This window comes from Typopeltis vanoorti, chromosome 11 (assembly GCF_054136105.1).
Source record: "Typopeltis vanoorti isolate ZY-2024b chromosome 11, IOZ_Tvanoo_1.0, whole genome shotgun sequence".
NCBI lineage: Eukaryota > Metazoa > Arthropoda > Arachnida > Uropygi > Thelyphonidae > Typopeltis > Typopeltis vanoorti.
The window spans coordinates 120,870,621-120,893,599 of record NC_143559.1 but is presented as its reverse complement, the minus strand read 5'-3'; the positions used below and the strand labels follow the sequence as shown (position 1 = coordinate 120,893,599).

Genomic DNA, 22,979 nt, shown 5'->3' with positions numbered 1-22,979 from the left:
TGTGTAACGTTTTTGTCAAGTTATTTGAAACATTTTGAAACTCAGGGGCTGCCCTGAGTGTCGAGTCTTCAAAATTCGAGTCATCAGAATTCAAGGAGAATCAGCCTACCAGTCCGGAACATAGGGGATTGGGTGCCATAGGCAACAGAGCCCCCTAGTTAATCTATAAGTAAACATTTATGCTCAGAGTGAGGGGCAGCCTATTGGTTGGAGTGCAAATATGCTAACCACTCAACAAACCAGACTAACTTACTTTCTATGACTGCAAAAGAACATAATGAGCTGCATTTGGCACTAAGAAGTACTTTCTTGCTTAAAATTGGTCTTTGTTTTCAAAGTTCAGTCTTGAAGACTGCAATTCAGCTAAACAATTCAAAAAACAGCCTGAAAGTACATAGATACAAGTACACACCAAAGTTCCCCAGTGTTGGGAGGAGCAAAGAAAATTTTTTTTTGTTCCTCAGAATTTTATGAATTGAATCCATCTCTAAGGTAAAAAAAATAGTATAATGTAGATGCAGCAAATAAAATGTTAATAATTAACCAAATATAAGTAATTGGCCACTATCAATGTGATTTAGTCTTCATCTTATATATGCAAATTACGGCACTGAACTATACTAGCAATTTTTGGACAGTATGATAAATCACTCGAAGAGAAAAACAAAGTCAAGATTCAAGTGTACAAAAGTGCATAATGATATTGCCACAAAATGCACTATAGAAAGAAAATCTTGTTAGAGATTCTAATAATCAATAATAATGCAAGTTTCTTGTAACCATTTTCAGGACTTAAGAAATCAACTTGCCAACGAGTAAACAGAGGCAAGTAGCAAGTGAATTTACAGCTTCATTCTAAATGCATTCAAAATATATTATTTTTCATATAATTTGATTTTTTTTTATGTTTAGCCCTTACACAAGAGGTTGGGAAAGGAGGAACTTGTTTACATTTGATTTAAAAGACTATATTGTATTCCTTGGGAAACATAACACAGGAAAGACTTCCACAATACAGCAGTTGCAGGGGTGAAGGAGGAAAACAAACTTCTTTTGTGGGTTTCAAGGTGCACTGTGAAGGGATGTTGAGCAGCAGCTGCACGTGCTACAATGAGCTTAGTATTAAGTGGGGAAATTATCGATGGTATTTCAGACAAACATTTCCCATGGAAATATTTGTAGAATACACAGTGCAGAACACAGACATTTGCAGAAATAAATATGTCTGTGCAAAAGTGGGGGAAGTGAGTTGGTAAGAGATGGGTCATTAATAAGTCTAATTGCTCTCTTCTGTATTAAGCATTTTGAGGGAGCTTTTAAGGACTCCACCCCATATGTGAGAGCAGTATTCAACAGCTGGGCAGATTTATGATTTGTATAAAGTTAACAGCTGTTCAGGGGTGAAGTAACATCTTGAGCGAAAGAGAAATCCTTAGTTTTTTTTTTTTTTTTTTTAGCTGAGGATGCAATGGTTGTGTTGTGTTTATGCCAGGAGAGGCTTGATGTCAGCGTAATTCTAAGAAGAAAAATCTCAAATTGTCTGGAATGGGTGTTGTCAAAGATAATACCGGGAGAAAATGTTTTTTTTTTTTTTTTTTTTTTTTTTTTTTTATGAGAGATAAGAGAGAACTGGGTTCTATTAGCATTGAAATTGATGAGGTTATCTGAACACCATTGGAGGATGGCTTAGAGATCAGAATTGAGGGAGGTGGTGGTTATGTTCTGTAGATTGAGGCGAACTGCATAGAGTAAGGTTTATCAAATGAAATTTGATAAACCTTACTCTGCAATGTGCTGTCATCTTCAAAACTGTGTATTGGGTTGGATGTCAACTGAAGTAGGTTATTGATATATAGCAGGAAGAGGGTTGGTGAGAGGACAGAACCTTGTGGAACCCTGGCATTAGTTGAATGGTGAGAGGATAAGGAACCATCCACCACCACCACACACAGTGTGCGTCCAGAGAGAAAGCTGGCAATCCAACTACAGAAGTCCCAAGACAGAACAAACGATGGTAGTTTGCTTAATAAGCCTTTGTGCCAGACCCAGTCAAAAGCTTTGGAGATATCAAGTGCAACCACTTGAGATTTGCCAAATTTCTTCATCGCATTTGTACAGAGATGGGAAACATATGCGAGCAGTGACAGAATCCATACGGTGGTTCTTTATTAGGTGGGTGCCTTCAAGGTAGTGTAGGAGTTGGGAATTGATGATTTTTTCCATTACTTTAAACAGGGCTGAGATGAGCGAGACAGGTCAGTAGTTGGATGGCAGTGACTTGTCGCACTTTTTGGGAATGGGTTAAATATAGGCCAATTTCCAGACTGTGGGATAGATACCAGTGGAGTAAGAGAGTATATATGCAGGCAACATAAGATAGGAGTCAATTCTGGTACACAAACTTTCAGGAGAACTGGAGGAGTGCAATCAGGGCCAGGAGACTTTTTTATGTCCAATTTGAATAGTATTTTTCTGATCTCTTTCTGACAAAAAGATATGGGGAGCATTGTATGTTGGGCATCTGGAATGGTTGGGGCCATTTACCATCGTCACTTATGCATACATTAGAAGCAAAGTGGAAAGCCAGGAGATTAGCTTTTTCTGTGGATGATGATGCTAGAGCCATCTGGGTATGATGGGGTGGGAATAGTGTTGGTCTAAAGTTATGACCAATTGTTTTGGTGAGAGACCAAAAGGATTGGCTGCCGTTTGGACAGACTGCTAGTTTCCTGCTTGTTGCTCTTTTGAACTGTTTTGGAAGCACTGATCTTTTTTTTTTTTTTTTTTTTTTTGCATCTATCTTGGGCTTGAGTATAAGCTCAAAAGGAAGATGGAGTTCTTGATTTGAACCAGTTATGGTATGTTTGGTTTTTACATTTGTACAGCCTTGGTTTAGTTAGAGAATGGCAGTTCAAAGTAATGTGGGGGATGTATGTTTCCATGCTGGTGAGGATTACTTTGGTGATAAGTTTGGTGCATATGTTTGGGGTTGGAAGGATTCTAGATTGTGGTCAGAATTATCTAGGGGGGGGGGCACTACGTTTCACTGTGTATTTGGAAGGGTCGTTGGTGAGGAAGAGATTAAAACTGTTTGGGGAGTCATTCGGGTTATCTGGTATTCTGGTCAGCACCTGCATATGAACAAGTTGTGTAAGGTTGTTAGTGACGGCAAATGTTTTGGCATCTCTCTCTCTGCCTGCAAAATCTGTACAACTGGAAGAGCAAAGCCAGTTGGTGTGGCGGATATTAAAATCTCCCAGGAGGTTGATTTCGCTGTTAGGAAAGTGGGACCGGAGAAAATCAATTTTTAAGGAGAGGAAATTAAATAGCTCAGAGTGGTTGGTTGCATTAGGGGAGCAATAGAGACAGCAAATGAGTTTGACTGAGTGGGGGAGGGATATTTTCAACCAAAGGAGCTCAAAGTTGGGTGCTCTCTGGCAAGATGTCAGAGTGAATGTATGCATAGATGCCATCCTTGTGTTGAAAGGGGTTAAAGAGTATATAATTTGGAAGGTTAAGATGAATAGTGTTGGAGGAGGTCTGATTTGTGTTTCTGCCAGAAAGAGTAGGTGGGGATTGGTAGACTGAAGATGGTAGTAGACACTATTAAGGTTGAAGTTTAGGCCACAGATATTGGTGAAGTAGATATGCAAGGTTCTGCGAGGCATATATTTGCCTGCAAGGGTCTTGCACATTTCCTATGCATTGCCAGCATAAATGGTGGCTACTATTGGAGTCACTTGATTTTTGCATTAATTTAGCTTATTTGTAATCTATGATCCAATTGTTTTCTCCATTTTGGCATTTTTTTCTACTTGTTTGAATATATTAAGTTAAGTTTAATCCTTTATCCAAGTGTGAGCAAACAAAGTTTGCACCTGAAAGTATCTTCAGGACTGGGGTAAGGTAGTGCAACACCAGGCAACTCGTTGCAAAGGTGGCGAAAGCTCTCTCATCACTCCTATCTCAGTATCTCCCATAATGCAAAGCACATCTCCTTGCAGATATGTGTAATGCTATGCATTAAGGCAAGGGGCCACTATCCATACTGGTTTCGACCTTTATTGAGGTCTCGTCAGTGGGAGCCAGGCCCAGTAGTGGAGATACAAAGGCAGAAGCAATGAGAGGTCATCCTAACCTATAGGTTAGGATGACCTCTCATCACTCCTATCTCAGTATCTCCCATAATGCAAAGCACATCTCCTTGCAGATATGTGTAATGCTATGCATTAAGGCAAGGGGCCACTATCCATACTGGTTTCGACCTTTATTGAGGTCTCGTCAGTGGGAGCCAGGCCCAGTAGTGGAGATACAAAGGCAGAAGCAATGAGAGGTCATCCTAACCTATAGGAGTTGCCAAAGGGTGTGCAACCTTATTATTAAATTACTCCGGATTCAGAGAAAGATGTTGAGAGTTTATTTTTCACTTGGTTAGACTATAATAAGTTTAGTAGTTTAATCCTTTATCCAAGTGTGAGCAAACAAAGTTTGCACCTGAAAATATCTTCAGGACTGGGGTAAGGTAGTTCAACACCAGGCAACTCATTGCAAAGGTGGAGAAAGCTCTCTCATCACTCCTACCTCCTGAGATAGGAGTGATGAGAGAGCTTTGTTGCACTACCTTACCACAGTCCTGAAGATACTTTCAGGCGCAAACTTTGTTTGCTCACACTTGGATAAAAGATTAAACTAAACTTATTATCGTCTAACCAAGTGAAAAATAAACTCTCAACATCTTTCTCTGAATCCGGAGTAATTTAATAATAAGGTTGCACACCCTTTGGCAACTCCTATAGGTTAGGATGACCTCTCATTGCTTCTGCCTTTGCATCTCCATTATCTTCACTACTGGGCCTGGCTCCCACTGACGAGATCTCAATAAAGGTTGAAACCGGTATGGGTAGTGGCCCTTGCCTTAATGCATAGCATTACACATATCCGCAAAGAGATGTGCTTTGCATTATGGGAGATACCGAGATAGGAATGTGATGAGAGAGCTTTCTCCACCTTTGCAACGAGTTGCCTGGTGTTGCACTACCTTACCCCAGTCCTGAAGATACTTTCAGGTGCAAACTTTGTTTGCTCACACTTGGATAAAGGATTAAACTAAACTTATTATAGTCAAGTGAAAAATAAACTCTCATCTACTTGTTTAAAGTTGACGACTTTCTTCTCTCTGTTGGTGATAGGTCTGTGGAATGCACCTTATGAGGATATATTGAAAGTGTGTGGATTGCAGAGTTTAACTGACATGCAGAGAAGAGGGGATATGATAGAAATTTATAAGTTACTAAAGGGATTCTATAAGACTGACACAAAAGAAATTTTTTAATGCTTGAGGAGTAGAGTTAGTCCGCGCAGTTAGCCTAGTGGCTTTACGCTTTGCAACCATATGACTGGGGAAGGAGTGTCCTAGGTTCGATTCACGTCGACAATGTGAGGAGCTGAAGAATCTTCCTCAGCCATAGCCAAGTTAGCCGGTCTTGGGCGTGGACAGCAGGGTTTTTTCCACCAGTTTATCTGGCGTTTTTCATTCCACAAGCAGGCAAACCAGCCCCATGAACACACAGGGATTCAGCTAGGAATACTTCGAGGAATAGGGGTGACCATTCTATCCTCTTATTTTGGTTAAGAAATCCAAGCATGCTTGGATGCTGGCCTTAAAAGCCTGTTAAAGCCATTGAGATAGATAGATAGGAGTAGAGTTAGAAAAGAGATCACACTTGGAAATTGTCTAAGAGTGTGGTTAGTAAGGTTGTGGAGACTAGGTTCTTTACTTGGAGAGTGGTGAGAAAGTAAGATGGATCGCCAGAGATAGTTGTGCGTACCCATCAGTGAATAAGTTTAAGGAGATATATGATAGCATCGTATGAATAATGGGTAATGTAGGTTTTCTGCAAAGAGCCCGACTCCACAAAGATACCTCTCTAAATAATAATAAACCAGCCATATCTCCTCACCACCAGCAGTTGGTCTGTTATCATTATCATAACATAACTTTTAAACATTTTTCTTTCTATGTGAAAGACTTCATAAATATCTGCTTTCGAGTTCAAAGTTCAAAAATCCACCAAAAAGTTATAGTTATGCCACTTTACTCGAAAACAGTAAATTTCGCACACTTGAAGTGTACTAGAAAATATCTAAGTTTTTCATATCGTGAATGAATTTCAATCAAATTGAAATTATTATTTTCAATAAATAAAATTTTAATCAAATCAATGCATTCATTTAGTTAAATATTAAACACATGTATATACAGAATGTACATATGTAACAGACAATCTTTTCTTTTTTTTAAAAAATTGTACTTTTCTTACAATAATTTCATAAACTGATAATTATAAACACAAAAATTAAAACTGGCACAATCTAACTAAATGCTGTAGTACATCTATATCTATATATACATCTATATACACACACACACACACATCTATATATATAGATCTATATATATATATATATATATAGATCTATATATATATATATATATATATCTATATATATATATATATATAGATGTACTGGTGGATAAGGAGTTGAAGTTTAGGGGGCACATTGCAAAAGTGGTCAAATCAGCTCATCAAATCACTTGGTTGCTGAAGAATATGTTGACAAACAGAGACAAGCATGTTATTATTCCTCTGTATCGAGCCTTGATAAGACCCCATCTCGACTACTGTGCCCAGATTTGGTCACCTAGATTTCTTCTTGATGTGGAGAGGAGGTTGAGAGGATCCAGAGGTGAGTAACCAAGATGATAGAAGGTCTGTGGAATGAACCTTATGAGAACAGGTTGAGGATTTCTAGGTTGCAAAAGTTGGTTGATAGGCAGAGGAGGGGAGATATGATTGAGACATTCAAATTACTGAAGGGTTTCTATAAAATTAATTCAGAAGATTTTTTGAGAACAGGGCTGGTTATGGGAGGACTAGGGGACATCCATGGAAGCTGGGCAAAAGTGTGGTTAGTAAGGGTGTTAGAGCTGGGGTCTTTACTTTTAGAGTGGTGAATGAGTGGAATGGGCTGCTAGAGTCTGTGGTGGATGCTGTGACAGTGAACGTGTTTAAGGCGAGGTATGATAGATACTGTATGAATGTCGAATAGTTGTGATGATGATTTGGGACCTCCCTTGATGAGTCTAAGGACCCTGGAGTTGCCCGTAATAATAATAATAATAATATCTTATTCTTCGAATACCTTTGCTCCTTAAGTAGGTAAGCAATTACAATTAAAATATAATAATCAAATACATAAAACCTGTACATAATGCATTTCTTTTTAATACTGTTATTTACAAAAAAAAAAAAGTTATCTTGCAAAAGACGAGTGAAGGACCAGATCATGTGACAGTGCATTGTGAAAGTGAGTGACTCCACATCGAGTACTACCTACTTTGTTTTTGTGGATTTTATAAATTCACTGCTCATTACGAGAGGTGAATTTATATAAACTGAGTTGTGACAAGTGTGTGGTGGCATATATTTTAAATTCACCTTAAAAGAAAGCTTATTTCTATATAATTACATGCAATGTATAGTGAGAATTAAAGAATGAGAACATATTTTTTAAACATCACCTAATAACGATATTTATGAAAAGTAGACTGATACCTTGAGCTAGTCAACTTTTTTTCTGGGTAATAGATTTAGGTTGTATTTCTGGAGCACTGACCATTGTTATGAATATGATGCCACATATAACAAATAATCTGGTTTTTATACAGGGTGTTTCTAAAATGTTTGACCAAAGTCTGGGTGGCAGTTCTACAGCCAATTCCAATGATTAAAGGTCACAAACATAGGAGGTTTAATAATAGTAGAAAATGTAGGGACAGAAATGTTTTCAGACAAAAGTTATAGCACATCAAAAAAACTGCACAGCATTTACCTTCTCAGTGTGTGTGCTGTGCAGTTTTTTTTTATGTGCTGAGTTGTAACACGAGTTGTATACAGGAAATGAATGAGGAGAGCAATTGTCCATGGCTATATCACAGCAAATATTCAAAATGGATTCTAGGAGCAACAATACAATACAATATGCACATTGGCTGTATATGCTCAAAAAGTTGTAGAGTATTCAGCGCAGTTGTACAACTATCCCCGATTCTTTAATGAAGAAATTGTTCAACAGGCACTATAGTATAAATCAGCCTTCAGCTGTCCAATACAAAAAAATCCAGTGGATTCATATGGTACATCATTATGGCCATTCAACTATTCAATAAGTACAATCAATATGTACCCTAACAGTTCGACTAAAATGTCCTGGTGCTCCATCACACACAAACTGTATGTGCTGGTGTGTTTCTAATGACATGTTCTCAAATATCAGTAATTCCCTCTTCTCCTCCAAGAAGTGTTAGTACAGCTGGACATTGAGCAATGATGGAAAGAAAAAAGAAACCAATACCGATTCAAACATTTACATGAAATCTTTGCTGGTGCCTTACCCCCCCCCCCACAATTGCACAATTATGTCACATTTGTATGCATGTTGAATCACATGCAAATGACATTCATTTCCATAACAACATGCCTACCAAAAATTATTATGCTTTGCTGACTTGAGGAATTTCCATAATTCTTCTATTATGAATGGTGGTTAGTCTGCACGGTTAGCTATGTGGCTATGTGCCTGGGAAAGGAGTGTCCTAGGTTTGATATCCGTCGCTGACATAAAGCACTTAGGATCTTTCTCAGACATAGCCAAGTTAGCCAGTCTTGGCATGGACTGCAGGGTTTTTCATCCTGCAAGCAGGAAAACCAGTCTTGAGAACTCAATGATTCTATAGATATAGGATACTGGGAGGCATAGGGTTAACCACCTTATCCTTGTGTACGGTTGCAGTTAAATGAATAGAAAAACTCTTGACACCACAAGGTAAAAGAGGGGGAAAAGGAAGAAGAAGAATGATTGGCGATTTTGTATCTATCTAAATTTAGTAGAGGATCTGCATCATTTATCTGCCAGTATCGATCTGTTTAAAAATTACTGTATATTTCCATTATTTTTTCTCTATTGTATTGTATTATTGTTTGTTTATTTTTCAGCTTTGGAATCCATTTTTTGATTTCACGTAACCCTCATCTGATCATTTTCAGTGATTTTTTGTTTTCTATTATGTTATGAATTGTTCTCAGATTTTATGTCTTTTTTTTTTTTTTTCTAATTTTCACATTTCTACAAATTCTAAACTGTCTGTAGTACTCCAGTGTTTTCTTTACCTTATTTTTTTTTTGGTTAGATGAAGTGTCCAGAAAGAAAGTTTTTGTCTAAGTGTTCTGTTTGCTGGTAATGATTTTCTTAAATTTTTAGTAACTATTATTGTTGAAGTTAATTTCAATCTTTCTTTGATGTTTTTATCTATGGTCTCACTAGCTATAATCACTATCACAGTTAAACTGGTTGACAAGATACATCTATTTCGATTACATTAAAAACTTCTCCATATGATAATCTTCAGGTCCATTTCATTTATAAAAACAGTATTTTATACCTTTTTTTTTAATGTTGGGCCCATAAATGATAGGTAAGTTGGTCAACCTATAGTACGTTAGTACCACATATGGAAAGAGAATTGGGAAATGAATCTGTTCACATTGGACTTGAAGGTATTGTATTCCTTGAGAAATACATGGGAGAGAAGCTGTTCCACAATACAACAGCAGCAAGAATGAAGGAGGAGGAAAAGAAACTTGTTCTATGGAGTTTTTGTTAGTATGGAATTTGACTGTGAAGAGATGTTTCATGGCAGCTACATGAGTTTCAATGGATTTGGTACAGAGAGGGGGAATCATTGATGATAGTTCTGAAGAATGTTTACCATGGAAATATTTATAGAAAATGTATGCAGCAAATACCAGATGATTATGTGAGAATGGTTGGAGTGAGTTGGTAAGAGATAAGTCGTTAATCATTTTATATCCCTAGCTCTCTGCAAATTCTATATGTCTTTTCCTTTCTTTTAGGCTTGCACGGTGATCCGAATGCATTTTTGGAAATTATGGAGACAACTACTGGGTTTGAGTAAAAATTTTAGTTTACTATTACTAAAATTTTTTTTTTATTTATTTTCTATATGTCTTTGTCCTCAACGGCCCACACCTTGCACACCTAAAGCATTTTCTCGCTATTGTTTCCTGACTACTTTACTGTTAAAGTCTTCCATTAAAATTTTCCAATAGCATATTGTTTCTGAGAACACTGGAGGGGTCCTCAACTTGTCAATTTCTTCATCTAAGTTTGTATTATACTCAAATCAAATCTTACTGATTTTTTACTGGGAGATTGAGAATGTTATTTATCCATCTTTTATGGACCATAATGCCAGTCTAGTTGGCCAAGTTGTTAGCGTATCCGCTCTTCAGCCAAAAGACTGTGGGTTTTAACCACCCAACCAGCCAAACATATATATACGTCCAGGTAACCATGGATGCAAAGTGCATATTAAAATTGTAATACCATTGATCATTGAAATATACAATGGATACAACGTGTAGAGGAGTGGTGTATTTTATCCATATTGATGGCGACGTGGTTAAAAATCCCTCTGATGTTTGTGGTGGACGGCAGATGCCGTGGGTAGACTGAGTGGTGGAGACAGAGTTGTAGGGTAGGTACCCTCCCTCGATGAGTCCCTTAGACTCCCTGGAGGTGTCACGTAATAATAACAACAATAATTCCAACTCCTCCTTGACCATAATTTTCCCCAGTGGTATATAATATATACTTGCTTGTTTCAGTAATTTTTTTTTATTCTATTCTAGTCATATCCAAAAAGTTGGGTGGTGGTCTTGCACAAGGCAATGAAGTTCATCTCCCACCTAAAGACAATCACAAATATCCATGACAGGATTCCAATCTGAAAACCTGAAGCAGCATATGACTAAGGTGTAATTTTTCATAATAACATTCCCAGTTTGCATACACAGTTTTATCTAAAGCAAAGTAAGTAAACTTAATGTATTTCAGAAGGTGATAAATCTTTTCATTTTGGTTTGATGACTATTACTTGGTAATAAGTACATGTTATTATTTAAAATGCAAATTTTTCTTTAGTGGGTTTTAATTGGTTATTCATAAATCTCTTTACTAATTTAATATTACATACCAAAAGTAATAGTTGATCTGGTTGGCCGAGTGGCTGGCATATCTGCTCTCCAACAAATAAGATGTGTTGGAGAGCAGATATGCCAGCCACTCGGCCAACCAGATCAACTATTACTTTTGGTATGTAATATTAAATTAGTAAAGAGATTTATGAATAACCAATTAAAACCTACTAAAGAAAAATTTGCATTTTAAGTAATAACGTGTACTTATTACCAAGTAATAGTCATCAAACCAAAATGAAAAGATTTATCACCTTCTGAAATACATTAAATTTACTTACTTTGCTTTAGATAAAACTGTGTATGCAAACTGGGAATGTTATGAAAAATTACACCTTAGTCATATGCTGCTTCAGGTCTCCAATAACCACAGTGACAGTGTCACACTAAAAAAATCTTAAGACTTTTACTTAAAGCTTTACCACAGTAGGACTCAAACCTGCTTTGCTGTAAAAGCATAGTTTTTCCACCTCTTGAGTTTTTTTGCTAATTAAATATATAATACTATTCGTTATTAAAATTCTGGTGTTTTATTATTTATTTTTAACATACTTTGGGTTACATAACTCTGCATTTTGGTGCCAGTATGTAACCTATTACATTGCATCAGAAAGGAGTTATTTTAAACTTGTCGGAAGAACTACGTCAAAGTCATTCATTACATAAAATGGTCAAAGTGATTTAAAAAACATGGTGTTAGATATACCATTTTTTAATGATAGTATTTAAAAGAACACCTTCAAAAATGTAATGTTTAAAAATCATGCAGCCATATCAAGAGACAATTGCAAAACTTTAGGATAGGTCTGCATTTTGAAATTTGATGTACAAATATAATATTCTTAAATTTAAAAAAAAAAAAATTAGAAGTAATGAAAAGTTTATCCATAAATTTTTTTCTGGATTAAATCAATAGTTCAAGATCTTGGATTCATCGTATATCCCATGGATAGCAACGCTGTTTAAAGGTTTCTGAGAAAATTATGTATATTTCATTTATAAAATTTTATGTCAAGCAAAATTTAGAACTCACCTTGGCTGCACAAGTGTCAATGGCAGACTGATTGTAGAACGAAATCACCGCTTTGGATTTTTCTTTTGGCTGATGACTAAATTCTGGTCCCCGAAAATACGATAATTTTCTAGCTGCCTTTATATAAGTTTTCATGGGCGAAGAGTTCTGTTTTCGAAATTTTCTTCCATAAAGCAAATGAATATGAAACCGAGGCATAAACATGATGACAGTATTACAATAAAACGCTTGTGAAACGGCGGGAAGTTATGATTCATAAATGCATTAGTGCTAGATTGCTGTTATCCATTAATGCTACAAAAAAAAAAAAAATCATGTATGAGTTTTCGTATGACTATTTTAAAATTCGTTAAATAAAAGGGCTTGCTATCGTTTTTCCTTAAACTTCTCGTTACAACCAACTAATATGACCTGTTCGTATATTTAAAATGACAAGACTATTCAACTATAATTAGAGTTTCAGATAACATAAAATAACACTAATGCAAAATTGTGATCATAACAGAGAAATTCTATTAAATTTGAAGTCCAATTGAGAAGACAAAAACACCCTACTTCCACGCATAACCCCAAGAAACTCAAAAATCGCTATTCTGATCGTACAGCTGCAAGCTGTAGTTTAAGTACGGGTAGGAGAATAAAATGCTTGCATTCAAAATTCAGCGTGATTAGTTACTTTTAATACAAACTTCACCTTGCTGGTAGCCAGTGCGATTCACACGCTGTGGCTCGTATCCAAAACTCAGTCTCCATTAACAAGAAACTATAATTTATAAACTAAACTTTGTAGAAACAATACGAAAACCAAGTCCATTGCCTTCTCAAGAGCCTAGCACCGATAGCCGATAGAATGGCTACATGTAAATGCGCATGCGTGACCTCTAACCACTGAGTGCTGCTCAATAGAAATCTGGGTCTGTTTTACTGCGATGTCTTCCAAGAGGTCAAAGACATTCGAAGTCTATCAAACTTAATGCAGTTTACCACTTTTAATTTTCTAAATTAAAAACTAAGAAGGTTTTATTATTTCTGAACTTAAAAGCGCCTTATAATATGGAACTGTAAAATTTTTCTCCTTTTAAGTAGTTTATGATATATTTTATAATATAATGTAATATAATAATAATACATTAAACTTTGCAATGTAATATAATAATAATTACATTGGAAAGTTGATGATGATAACAAAAATATCGTAATGAACTTCATGGAGGAGTCATAATAATAATAATAAACTTTGCGATGTAATGCAATAATAATAATTTTTTAATAATTATTTTAACATATAATAATTACATTTTAAAATTATAGAAATTACAAAAACTTTGCAATGTAATTATTATTATATTACATCGCAAAGTTTATTATTATTATATGACTCCTCCATGAAGCTCATAATGATATTTTTATTATCATCATCATCAAATTACTGATATATGCACTAATGGGGTGAACATGTTAGTATGATAGCACTGCATGATTAAGCTTATATTATTACTAGCTTTCTGTCAACAGTTTTCTTCAAAATGAATCTGTTCTTTGTCGTGTCTCCGGTACAGTCAATTAACATTTCAGTCTTCTAAGGCACTTCTAACTACATCATTCTTATCTTCTAATGCTAACAATTTCAAGTTATTATTATTGTGATTATTATTATCATCAAACCTCCACGGAATCAAAAAGATTTATCGAAGGATGTTCCACTGTTCCGACGCTAAATATATTTTACATGTATTTAGCGTCGGAACCGTGTTAAAATGAAATAATTAGATTTCCATTATAACATGATAACAATAACGCAAAGCAAATTCAGCAGGCGTCATTCTTGTAATTTTCAAACATAGTGGTGGTTAACCGGAATCAGTTTATAAAATTTTAACAGCTGTATACATACAAACACATCAGTTATCTCTTATGTTACTACACATACTGCTTGTGCCTATTTGATTCTTTTTTTTTTTTATAATTCAAAATAATATTGGGAGAATATAAGTTGAAGACGAATGCGAAACATTCAAGAAAGTGTGTCTCTGCCGTGACAGCTTGCTTTATCGATCATGCAACGCTATGTGACTACATTGGACAAATAATCTTGGGGTGGGGTGGAAGAAGAAACAGACCCCTGCAGTCATCTCTACGAGTTTGGAAATAAAAATGCTTCGGGAATATTTTAAAATAAAAACGATGTCAATATTTTATATCAAGCAGAACTGAAAAAAGATTTTTTTCGAATTATTTCGTGTTTTCTTAATTTCAAATAAGACTTTTAAAAAAAAAATGTTGATGGCTTAGTTTAGAATCTACATCCAGTTTTGGAAACATTGAATATCGTCATTATAAAACCTCTTGTTTAATACGAAGTCCATTGCTACCTAAACAGAGTTTGAAAAGGCTGACTCGTATTTAGAAATGGGTCAATTTTAGTTTTTAATTTAAACTCGAATATAAACATTGAGGTTTTTAGGACATGTGATGAATATTTCCAACTAAACTCCATTACTTTCCTTCTTATTTTCATTTTTGTTACAATGCAGAAGTAATTTAAAACTCAGCCAACGGGCAATATGCTACATTACGAAAATGAGAACGCATACGTGCCGACTGACTCGTATGCGATGTCTTCCCGCCCTCAGTATTATATAACACCGCATTCACGTTTTGAAAAAGAGAGAGAGAGATCGTTTCGAGTAGTTACCAAAGGTTCGCACACTTCTTAATTACAAAAAACATTGCAATGTAATTATTATTATATTACATCGCAAAGTTTATTGTTATATGACTTCTCCATGATATTTTTATTATCATCATCAAATTACTGATATGTGCACCGCATGATTAAGCTGATGTTATTACTAGCTTTCTGTCAACAGTTTTCTTCAAAATTAACCTGTTCTTTGTCGTGTCTCCAGTGTAGTCAATTAACATTTCAATCTTCTAAGGCACTTCTAACCAGTGGCGCACCCAGAGGGGGGGAGGGGCCCGCGCACCCCCCAAAGAAAAGGAAAAAATACTAGAAAAATTTCCAAAAATATTTTCCTAATTAAAATTCAGTTTATTATTTATGTTGTGTCTTCTTCTTCTACGCGTTATTCCCGCTTCCTATGCAGGGCCCGCGTGTTACTTAGATGAGACTTCTTGTTAGTACTACTCCCAACCGACCGGTCGCCTGCTCTGCTGCTGGGGGGGGGGGGGTATATTTTTGACTGTAGCGGCGTATGTTCACGGGGCCGGTTTGCCTGTTTGTGGGATGAAAAACGCCAGATAAACTGGCGGAAAAAACCCTACTGACCGCGCCCAAGACCGGCTAACTTGGCTATGCCTGAGGAAGATCCTCAAATTCCTCACGTCTACAACGGAAATCGAACCTGGGACACTCCTTCCACAGGCATATGGTTGCGAAGCTGTGTGCTACTTATGAATTAGCGATCACTGCAGATGCTCAGTTATAGGTCGTATGCGATGTGTAGTGTGTATTCGCAAAACGTCTACTCAACTCGGCCCCCCCCCACCAAAGGTTAAATCCTGAGCGCTCGGTCCCTTCCAAGATTAAATCCTGAGTGCGCCACTGCTTCTAACTACATCATTCTTATCTTTATTGTGATTATTATTATTATTATCAAAGTAGTTACTGAAGGTTCTCACACTTTTGGAAATCGAAAACAAGCAAAAAATATAGACCACCTAAAGTCTTCAACAAAATTTCAGCAAAATACTAAAATGGAACAAAACTAATAATAATTTCAATTACATTTTTTTATTTTATTAATAATAAATTAATTAATATTAATAATAAATTAATACATTTTATTTTAAATTAAATTTTAATTAATTTTAATAAATAATAATAATAAAGTTTTACTTCGTAACTTAACTGTAGATGGCAAACTGTCAGTCATTAATGTAATAACTGCAATAAAAGAAATCGTTTAATAACGTTTATGCAGTTATGTCAAATTTTTAAACACAAAACTGATATCTACGTATCCTTCTACCATATTAAAGGAAATGCAACATTGTGAAATGGTAGGCGGGGGAATTGAATTCCATAGCTCTTTGCTAAAGAAAGGGGGTTAGAAAGTCTCAAAACTAAGATATTAAAAGAATGATTCTCATGCAGTAAATCATCTAACCGTCGGTAGCTTGTTTAAGGCAACTGGAAATCTTAAAGAATACTACAGTTTTCGATGACGTAATTTGTAATAAGCATATTTTTGCACCATAGTCTTCGATAAACTGCTTGATTAATATGTTTAGTAACGATAATTATTATTATTATTATTATTATTATTATTCCTGATACCTCCAAGGAGTCCGAAGACTCATCGTGGGAGGACATCTACAACTGTCTCTGCACCTAACCTCTACTACGAATCATCTCTATCAACGCCATCTGCCGCCCACCTCCAACACCACCACAACTAGTAATTTTTTTGTCAGTAAATTGCGTGTGTTCTAAAGGGCCGATTTGTATGTATGCGGGATGAAAAACCCGAGTTTCCGGGAGAAAAAACCCTGCTACCTCCGTAGGAGATCGGCTAACTCACCTTCGATTGAAATCGACCAGATAAAGATTCCTCCCGTCGCGACGAGAATCGAACTTAGGCCTATTCCAATCGAAGGGCGCAATGTACCGTCGTTCTTCCAATTGCGCTACGGAGGCGCTTTATAATAATCTTAAAATCTTATAATAATCTTAAAACCATTATTTACCTTACTATTATGGTATTTATTTACCTTACTAAGCAACTGAAATTGTATTTCATCCATGAAAACACCGATTTTTTTTTTCTTGAATTTAAGGGCCTAATATAACTTAACAGTCTTATATTTAATATTCTTTTTTTACACTTATTTTACACCAATAGCGGAGAAATCCCTCACTCGTATTTCATGACTCATATTCGCCATTTAGAAAAGAAACAACATTCGCTGTTTATCGTTTCATATTACTATTAAGTAATTCTTTTTTTTTTTCTTTACTCCTGCGTATAATACCAATTCATTGACTTAAGACAGCAATATCCTCACTTGATGACCTTTAAGAAAAAAATCTAAATTGTTTTGACGGAAGGAACTTTCCATGCTATATATAGTTGCCTAGTCTAAAGTTCGACTTTCACAGGAGGTCAACGGTCAAAAGGGCACATAACACTTTAGTGTTGATGGAGGGTTGAATTCTTAGCTAGCAGCTGCGTTTAATGTTTATGGCGGTTATAACCCCCCCCCCCGCTGATTTATTTTAAGGATTTCTTAATGAAATCAGTAAGCATCGACATTCTGACGAATAGTGTAGATCACGAAGGGGAAAAAAAAAAAAAATACTCCACTAGAAAACACTCCAAACTTAAATAAATTTGGCTGCAAGTAACTGCCAAGGATATAGGAAACTATCATCCTCTACTACCACCAAATCATTCTTGATTGACGGGAACGTTAGTGGTAACCAATTTAGCTAGTGTCCTACTTCTATGACCGCACCTAGAGGAGAGGATACATCAAAGTACTAGGACATTACTATTGGCAATAATCCATTAGATCATCAATCAACATGTAGAATCAAAATATTAGTCTAAATACTTTTGAACAGTATTAAACATGAATATATCTCCTGTTTATTCTAAAACTAATATGATAAAAATGAAAAAAAAAAAAATCACTTCGATCAATGTTTTTGTGTCCATTACTAAAAGAACTTCAAAAACAGCGTTTAAGTTTCAGATGTAGGATTTTTTCTCTATGGGATAATGGACTGAATATTTTCCCCGACTACGAATATATGTTTTAATATTCATAGTCGGGGATTTGTAGAACCTCTCGCTATAAGTAGACTTAATAAAAACATTGTTTTTAAGGAAGATTTTTTTATTATTGTTACTTATTATTTCAAGTGTAGATCCAGAACTTTTCTCTGTGAATCCGGCTAATGGCAATTTTAATATAAGATTCAATTTAAAAATTTGTATTACGCATATCATTTACGTAACGAGTAAAATTTGATACAATATAGTACAGTAAAAATTTGTAACTTTTTTTTTTTTTTTTTTTACTGTTCTATTGGGATATTTTCACTGTCCTAATTGTAACGAATGCATGCACTATTCCAGTTCTCCCCTCTCCGTCGAAAAAAGCGTTTAGTGTGGGATGAGGGAATGGAATGATACATGGATTCGTTCTTTTTAAAAAGTTCAAATAGAAATGTAGTGGAATGAAAATTTTCAGTTGCTGCTTTTTAAACATGTAACATATTTAACATAATATATTCCCTGAACGTATATTAGGTATTTTTCGATGCAATGAAGAGCATTGCTGAGTTCGAAAACTAAAATCTATCTCAGGAGTGATAGTTAAAGTTTTGGAAAAGTTGGTGAAAGCCAGAATTCAAGATTCGATGGATAATAATTTGATTCTTTTTAAAGGTCAGCATGGCTTTGTTAAGAGAGTTCTTGCTTTAGCAATTTACTTTGTTTCTATAATAAAGTAACGTTAGAGTTGGATAAAGGTAATGGCTACACTGTGATATTGTTGGACTTTGCAAAAGCATTTGACCGAATACTGCACTCGAATCTGTTAAGTAAGCTAAAGCAAATGGGAATGGATACTGGATTGGTAAGATGGATAACTGGGTGGTTGTCATCAGTGGCGCACTCAGGATTTAATCTTGGAGGGGGGCCGGACGCTCAGGATTTAACCTTGGGGGGGGGGCAAGTTGAGGGGACGATTTGCAAATACACACTACGCATCGCATACGACCTATGACTGAGCATCTGCAGTGATCGCTAATTCATAAGTAGTATAGAAATAGAAGACATGACACAACATAAATATAAAAAAAAAAAAGAATTTTAATTAGGAAAAGATTTTTGGAAAATTTTCTAGTGTTTTTTCTTTTTCTTTGGGGGGGGTGGCCTGTCCCCTTGCCCTCCCCCTCTGGGTGCGCCACTGGTTGTCAGACAGGTATCAGAGAGTAGTGTATGGTGGAGCAGAGTCAAAGATTAAAAAAGTGACCAGTAATGTGCCATAATGCTCTGTTCTTGATCCACTGTTGTTTTATCTGTATATTAATGATATTGGAGATAATTTGAAGAGTGATATCCAGTTGCTTGCTGATGATGCCAAGTTGGGAGGAGCTGTAGTAAATAACGGCGATATAGCGATCCTGCAGGGTGATTTGAATAAGCTGTCAGTGTGATCAAAGGATGGCGGTTTTTCTTTTATTGTGGATAAATTTAAAGTTATTCATTTTGGATTGAAAACGTTTCATTCTGAGTATTCTGTTGATGGGGTTTCATTGCTGGAAATTGATGAGGTCAGGGATCTGGGTGTTATGGTTGATAGGGAGCTGAAGTTTAGAGGTCATATTGCAAAAATGAGCAAAACCACGTTCAGAAGATCATGTTGATGCTCAAAAATACGTTGACTAGTAGGAACAAAAAAGTCATCCTCTTTATTAGTCACTGATACGGTCCCATCTGAACTATTGTGCACAGATTTGGTCGCCTGGGTTTCTTGGTGCTGTGAAGATGATTGTGGCGATAATTAAGACGATTTCGAGCCTGTGGAATGTTCCATATCAAGAGAGATTAAAGATTGTGAGTTACAAAAATTGGCAGACAGAAGGATAAGAGGTGACATGATAGAAACATTCAAGTTACTTCAAGTTATAAAAATAGAATCGAAATGGAAGAAATTATTCACTATATGACAAGTGGGGATAGAACAAGTGGTCATCATTGGAAGTTGGATAAACCTTTAGTTAGGAAGAATGTGAGGTGCAGATGTTTTGCTACCAGGGTGGTGAATGAGTGAAATGGGTTGTCACTGAGGCAGTTAAGGAGAGGTATGATAGGCACTGTGAATACTGGTTAGCTTGACCTTCTATTGTGAAATTCTGATTGGATTGTGGATAGTATGATCAGTACAGTAACGAGAGTATTTTTGAAAATCGCAAAAATTTTGAAAAATTCAAATGTAACAAGTTAAATTTTACTAAATGCAATATGTTAAATACTTACTATTAATCCCATCAAAATGAGTTGCAGTGTGTTGCAGAATTTGTGTGTCTAAAGCGGCGTATTGCCGAAATTTAAAAATACAATATAAAATAGCGGATAAAATATCTATTTATTTATTTTTATTTTTTACGTTTTGTACCCCAAACTTTGTTGCGCCCGTGGCGGGTGCCTCTTTCGCCACACCCTCCTTATGGCATTGGGTATGATAGGTGCAGGGCCGGCAGAAGCGGGCATGCTGAGCATGTGGTACATGCGGGCGCCGCTGCGAAGGGGGCGCCGCCGCCGGGGCACGGTTCATAAGTTCATTTTTAAGAAACAAAATTTTTATCATAAAAACAAAAAATTCTGATCAAGATTAAAATAAATAAGGCCGGATACACTGAATAAAAATTTTAAAAAATTGTATGTTGCCGCTTCTTTGATCAGCCGTTTACAATTTTGCAGCGAGAGCATGCTAAATGCTTGCCTGCAGTATGTTGTGTCTACTGCAGTCTATCTAAAGTGAAACGGTGAACGGTTTTTATACGCAGAAACGAATTTTCGTACAAAACATTTGTTGCTAGTTAACCAGTCATATGGTATGCATCTCGGTAGGCTACTGACAGCAGCGCAGTGCGGCCTATTATTTCGTCTCTGTGTCGTGCTGTGTAATAATTTCTTGTGGGTATAAAATAGAAATAGAATCGAAAATTAAAAAAAAATTATCCGGTGCCCAAAAGAAACAAACTGGGGCTCTTAATAAATTTGTTAAAATATTAAAATATTCTGATGCAGATTGTAACCAACTCGATACATCAGAAATCAGAGTTGAAGAACCGTGCACATCCAGTTTTCATGAAAGTACTATTGCAACTATTCAACAAGATGCATGATTTAAGTGAAAAAACAGTTAGGAGAAGATTTAGTTGTAGTTGATCATGAAACTAACACATTGTTAGGCTCTGTAAATTTAGAAGATCCAGGTGAATGGGGAATTATTGATGAAAAATTACGAGTTGTTTTAATTGAAATGGTGCCTGTTCAAAAGAAAATATAATATATCCCAGAGATACATATGGTCGTAAATTTGGCGACACGTATTATAATAGAGAAATGGAAAACGGGGAGCTCGTGCCAAGAACATGGCTCATTTATTTCGAAACTTTAAATTCTGTTTTTTGCTTTTGTCAAACTTTTTGCACCTACTGAATCAAGTAGTCTTGTAGAAGGTTATAACGATTGGCGAAATGTAAGTACAACTTTGCATAGACATGAGACTAGTTTAACTCACATGAAAAATTTCTTAAAATGGAAGGAACTTGATAAAAATTTAAAAAACAAAATTACTATTGATTGCCAGACTCAAAGCCTGCATGAAATGGAAAACAAACATTGGACGAGTGTTTTAGAACGCTTCATTGAAATTATAAAATTCCTTAGTAGCCAAAATTTAGCTTTTCGCGGATTATCTGATAAATTATATGAAAGGGATAACGGCAGTTTTTTAAAATTAGTCGAACTTTGCGAAGTTTGATCCCGTTATGGAAAATCATGTTGAAAGGGCCCTACAACGAAACAATAGAGTACACTGTTTGAGTAAAGACAGTCAAAATGAAATATTGGAAACTTTAAGTAACACAATCAGGGATACAATTTTATTATGAATTCGAAAATCTAAATATTATTCCATAATTTTAGGATGCAAGTAAAACAGAACAAATGACCATTATTATTCGCTTTGTTTCCTGTGACAATGGAATTGTCAAGACCAGGGAAAACTTTTTATGTTTTGCAGATATATGTGCAACAATAATGGAACATTCCCATTGAAGACATGCGAGGTCAAGGGTATGACAATGGGACAAATATGAAAGGGAAAAAATATGGGCTCCAAAATTTGCTTTTGATCAAAAATCCTCGAGCTTTTTACGTGCCATGTGCTGCTCATACTCTAAATTTAATCATTAACTATGCAGCCAAAGTGAATGCAGATACAATTAGTTTCTTTGCAATTATTCAAGAAATATACAATTCTCTTACAAACTTGGGCAATCCTTTTAAAGTTCGTAAAAAAAATTAACATTGAAACAGCCATCAGAAACGCGATCGGAAAGTAAAATTAATGCAATCCGTCCTCTACAATATCAGTTAGGAGAAATTTACAATGCACGTTTTAAAATTTTACATAATGAAAATTTTAATAAAGAAACTCAGCATAAAACACAAACATTATGTGCTAAAATAAAGGACTACAAATTTATTTGCTCTCTTATAACTTGGTATGATTTACTTAACAGAATAAACCCTGTGAGTAACATGCCTCAAGACAAAAATTTGAACATTACACTTGCTTTAGAATCTATCGAAAACTTAGAAATATTCTTACAAGAGTATCGATCAGATACAAATTTTAAAGAAGTTCTAAAAAACGGCAAAATAACTGAGTGAAGAGGTGGATGGAGAACAAGAATTTAAAACTGCTACGGAAGTTCGACGACGAAAGAAGACACGACAATTTGACTACGAGCATCATGACGAAACGCCACAATCGCCAGAAGATAAATTTAGAGTGAATGTGTTTTATACACTTCTAGACGTTGCAATGTGTTCGTTAATAGAACGTTTTGAACAACTAAAAACATATTATGATAATTTCAATTTCTTGTATAGATTACTACAAATTAATAACGAAGATTTACGAAAAAATTGTGACGATTTAGAGATTCTCTTGAAGGACGGCGACAATAAAAACGTAAATGCAATAGAACTATATGACGAGATATGTGCTTTCCGGGATATTTTTCGGAAGGATAATTTAAATAATCAAAACCCGTTCGA

General features: G+C 35.6%; 1 protein-coding gene across 3 annotated transcripts in view; it reads right to left on the bottom strand.

Annotated features, from left to right (window-relative positions):
- The window catches only part of LOC150102009 (branched-chain alpha-ketoacid dehydrogenase kinase-like), a 141,730-nt gene that overhangs the window by 112,443 nt on the left and 6,308 nt on the right, over nucleotides 1-22,979 (bottom strand). For 2 of the 3 annotated variants that reach the window (XM_090399851.1, XM_090399852.1), the window contains exon 2: nucleotides 12,151-12,444. In XM_090399851.1, coding sequence (XP_090255977.1) covers nucleotides 12,151-12,354 — 204 coding nt within the window. In that variant the 5' untranslated portion in view covers nucleotides 12,355-12,444. Of the gene's footprint in view, nucleotides 1-12,150; nucleotides 12,983-22,979 lie in introns of those variants that run through there. The other variant, XM_090399850.1, reaches the window with a different exon arrangement.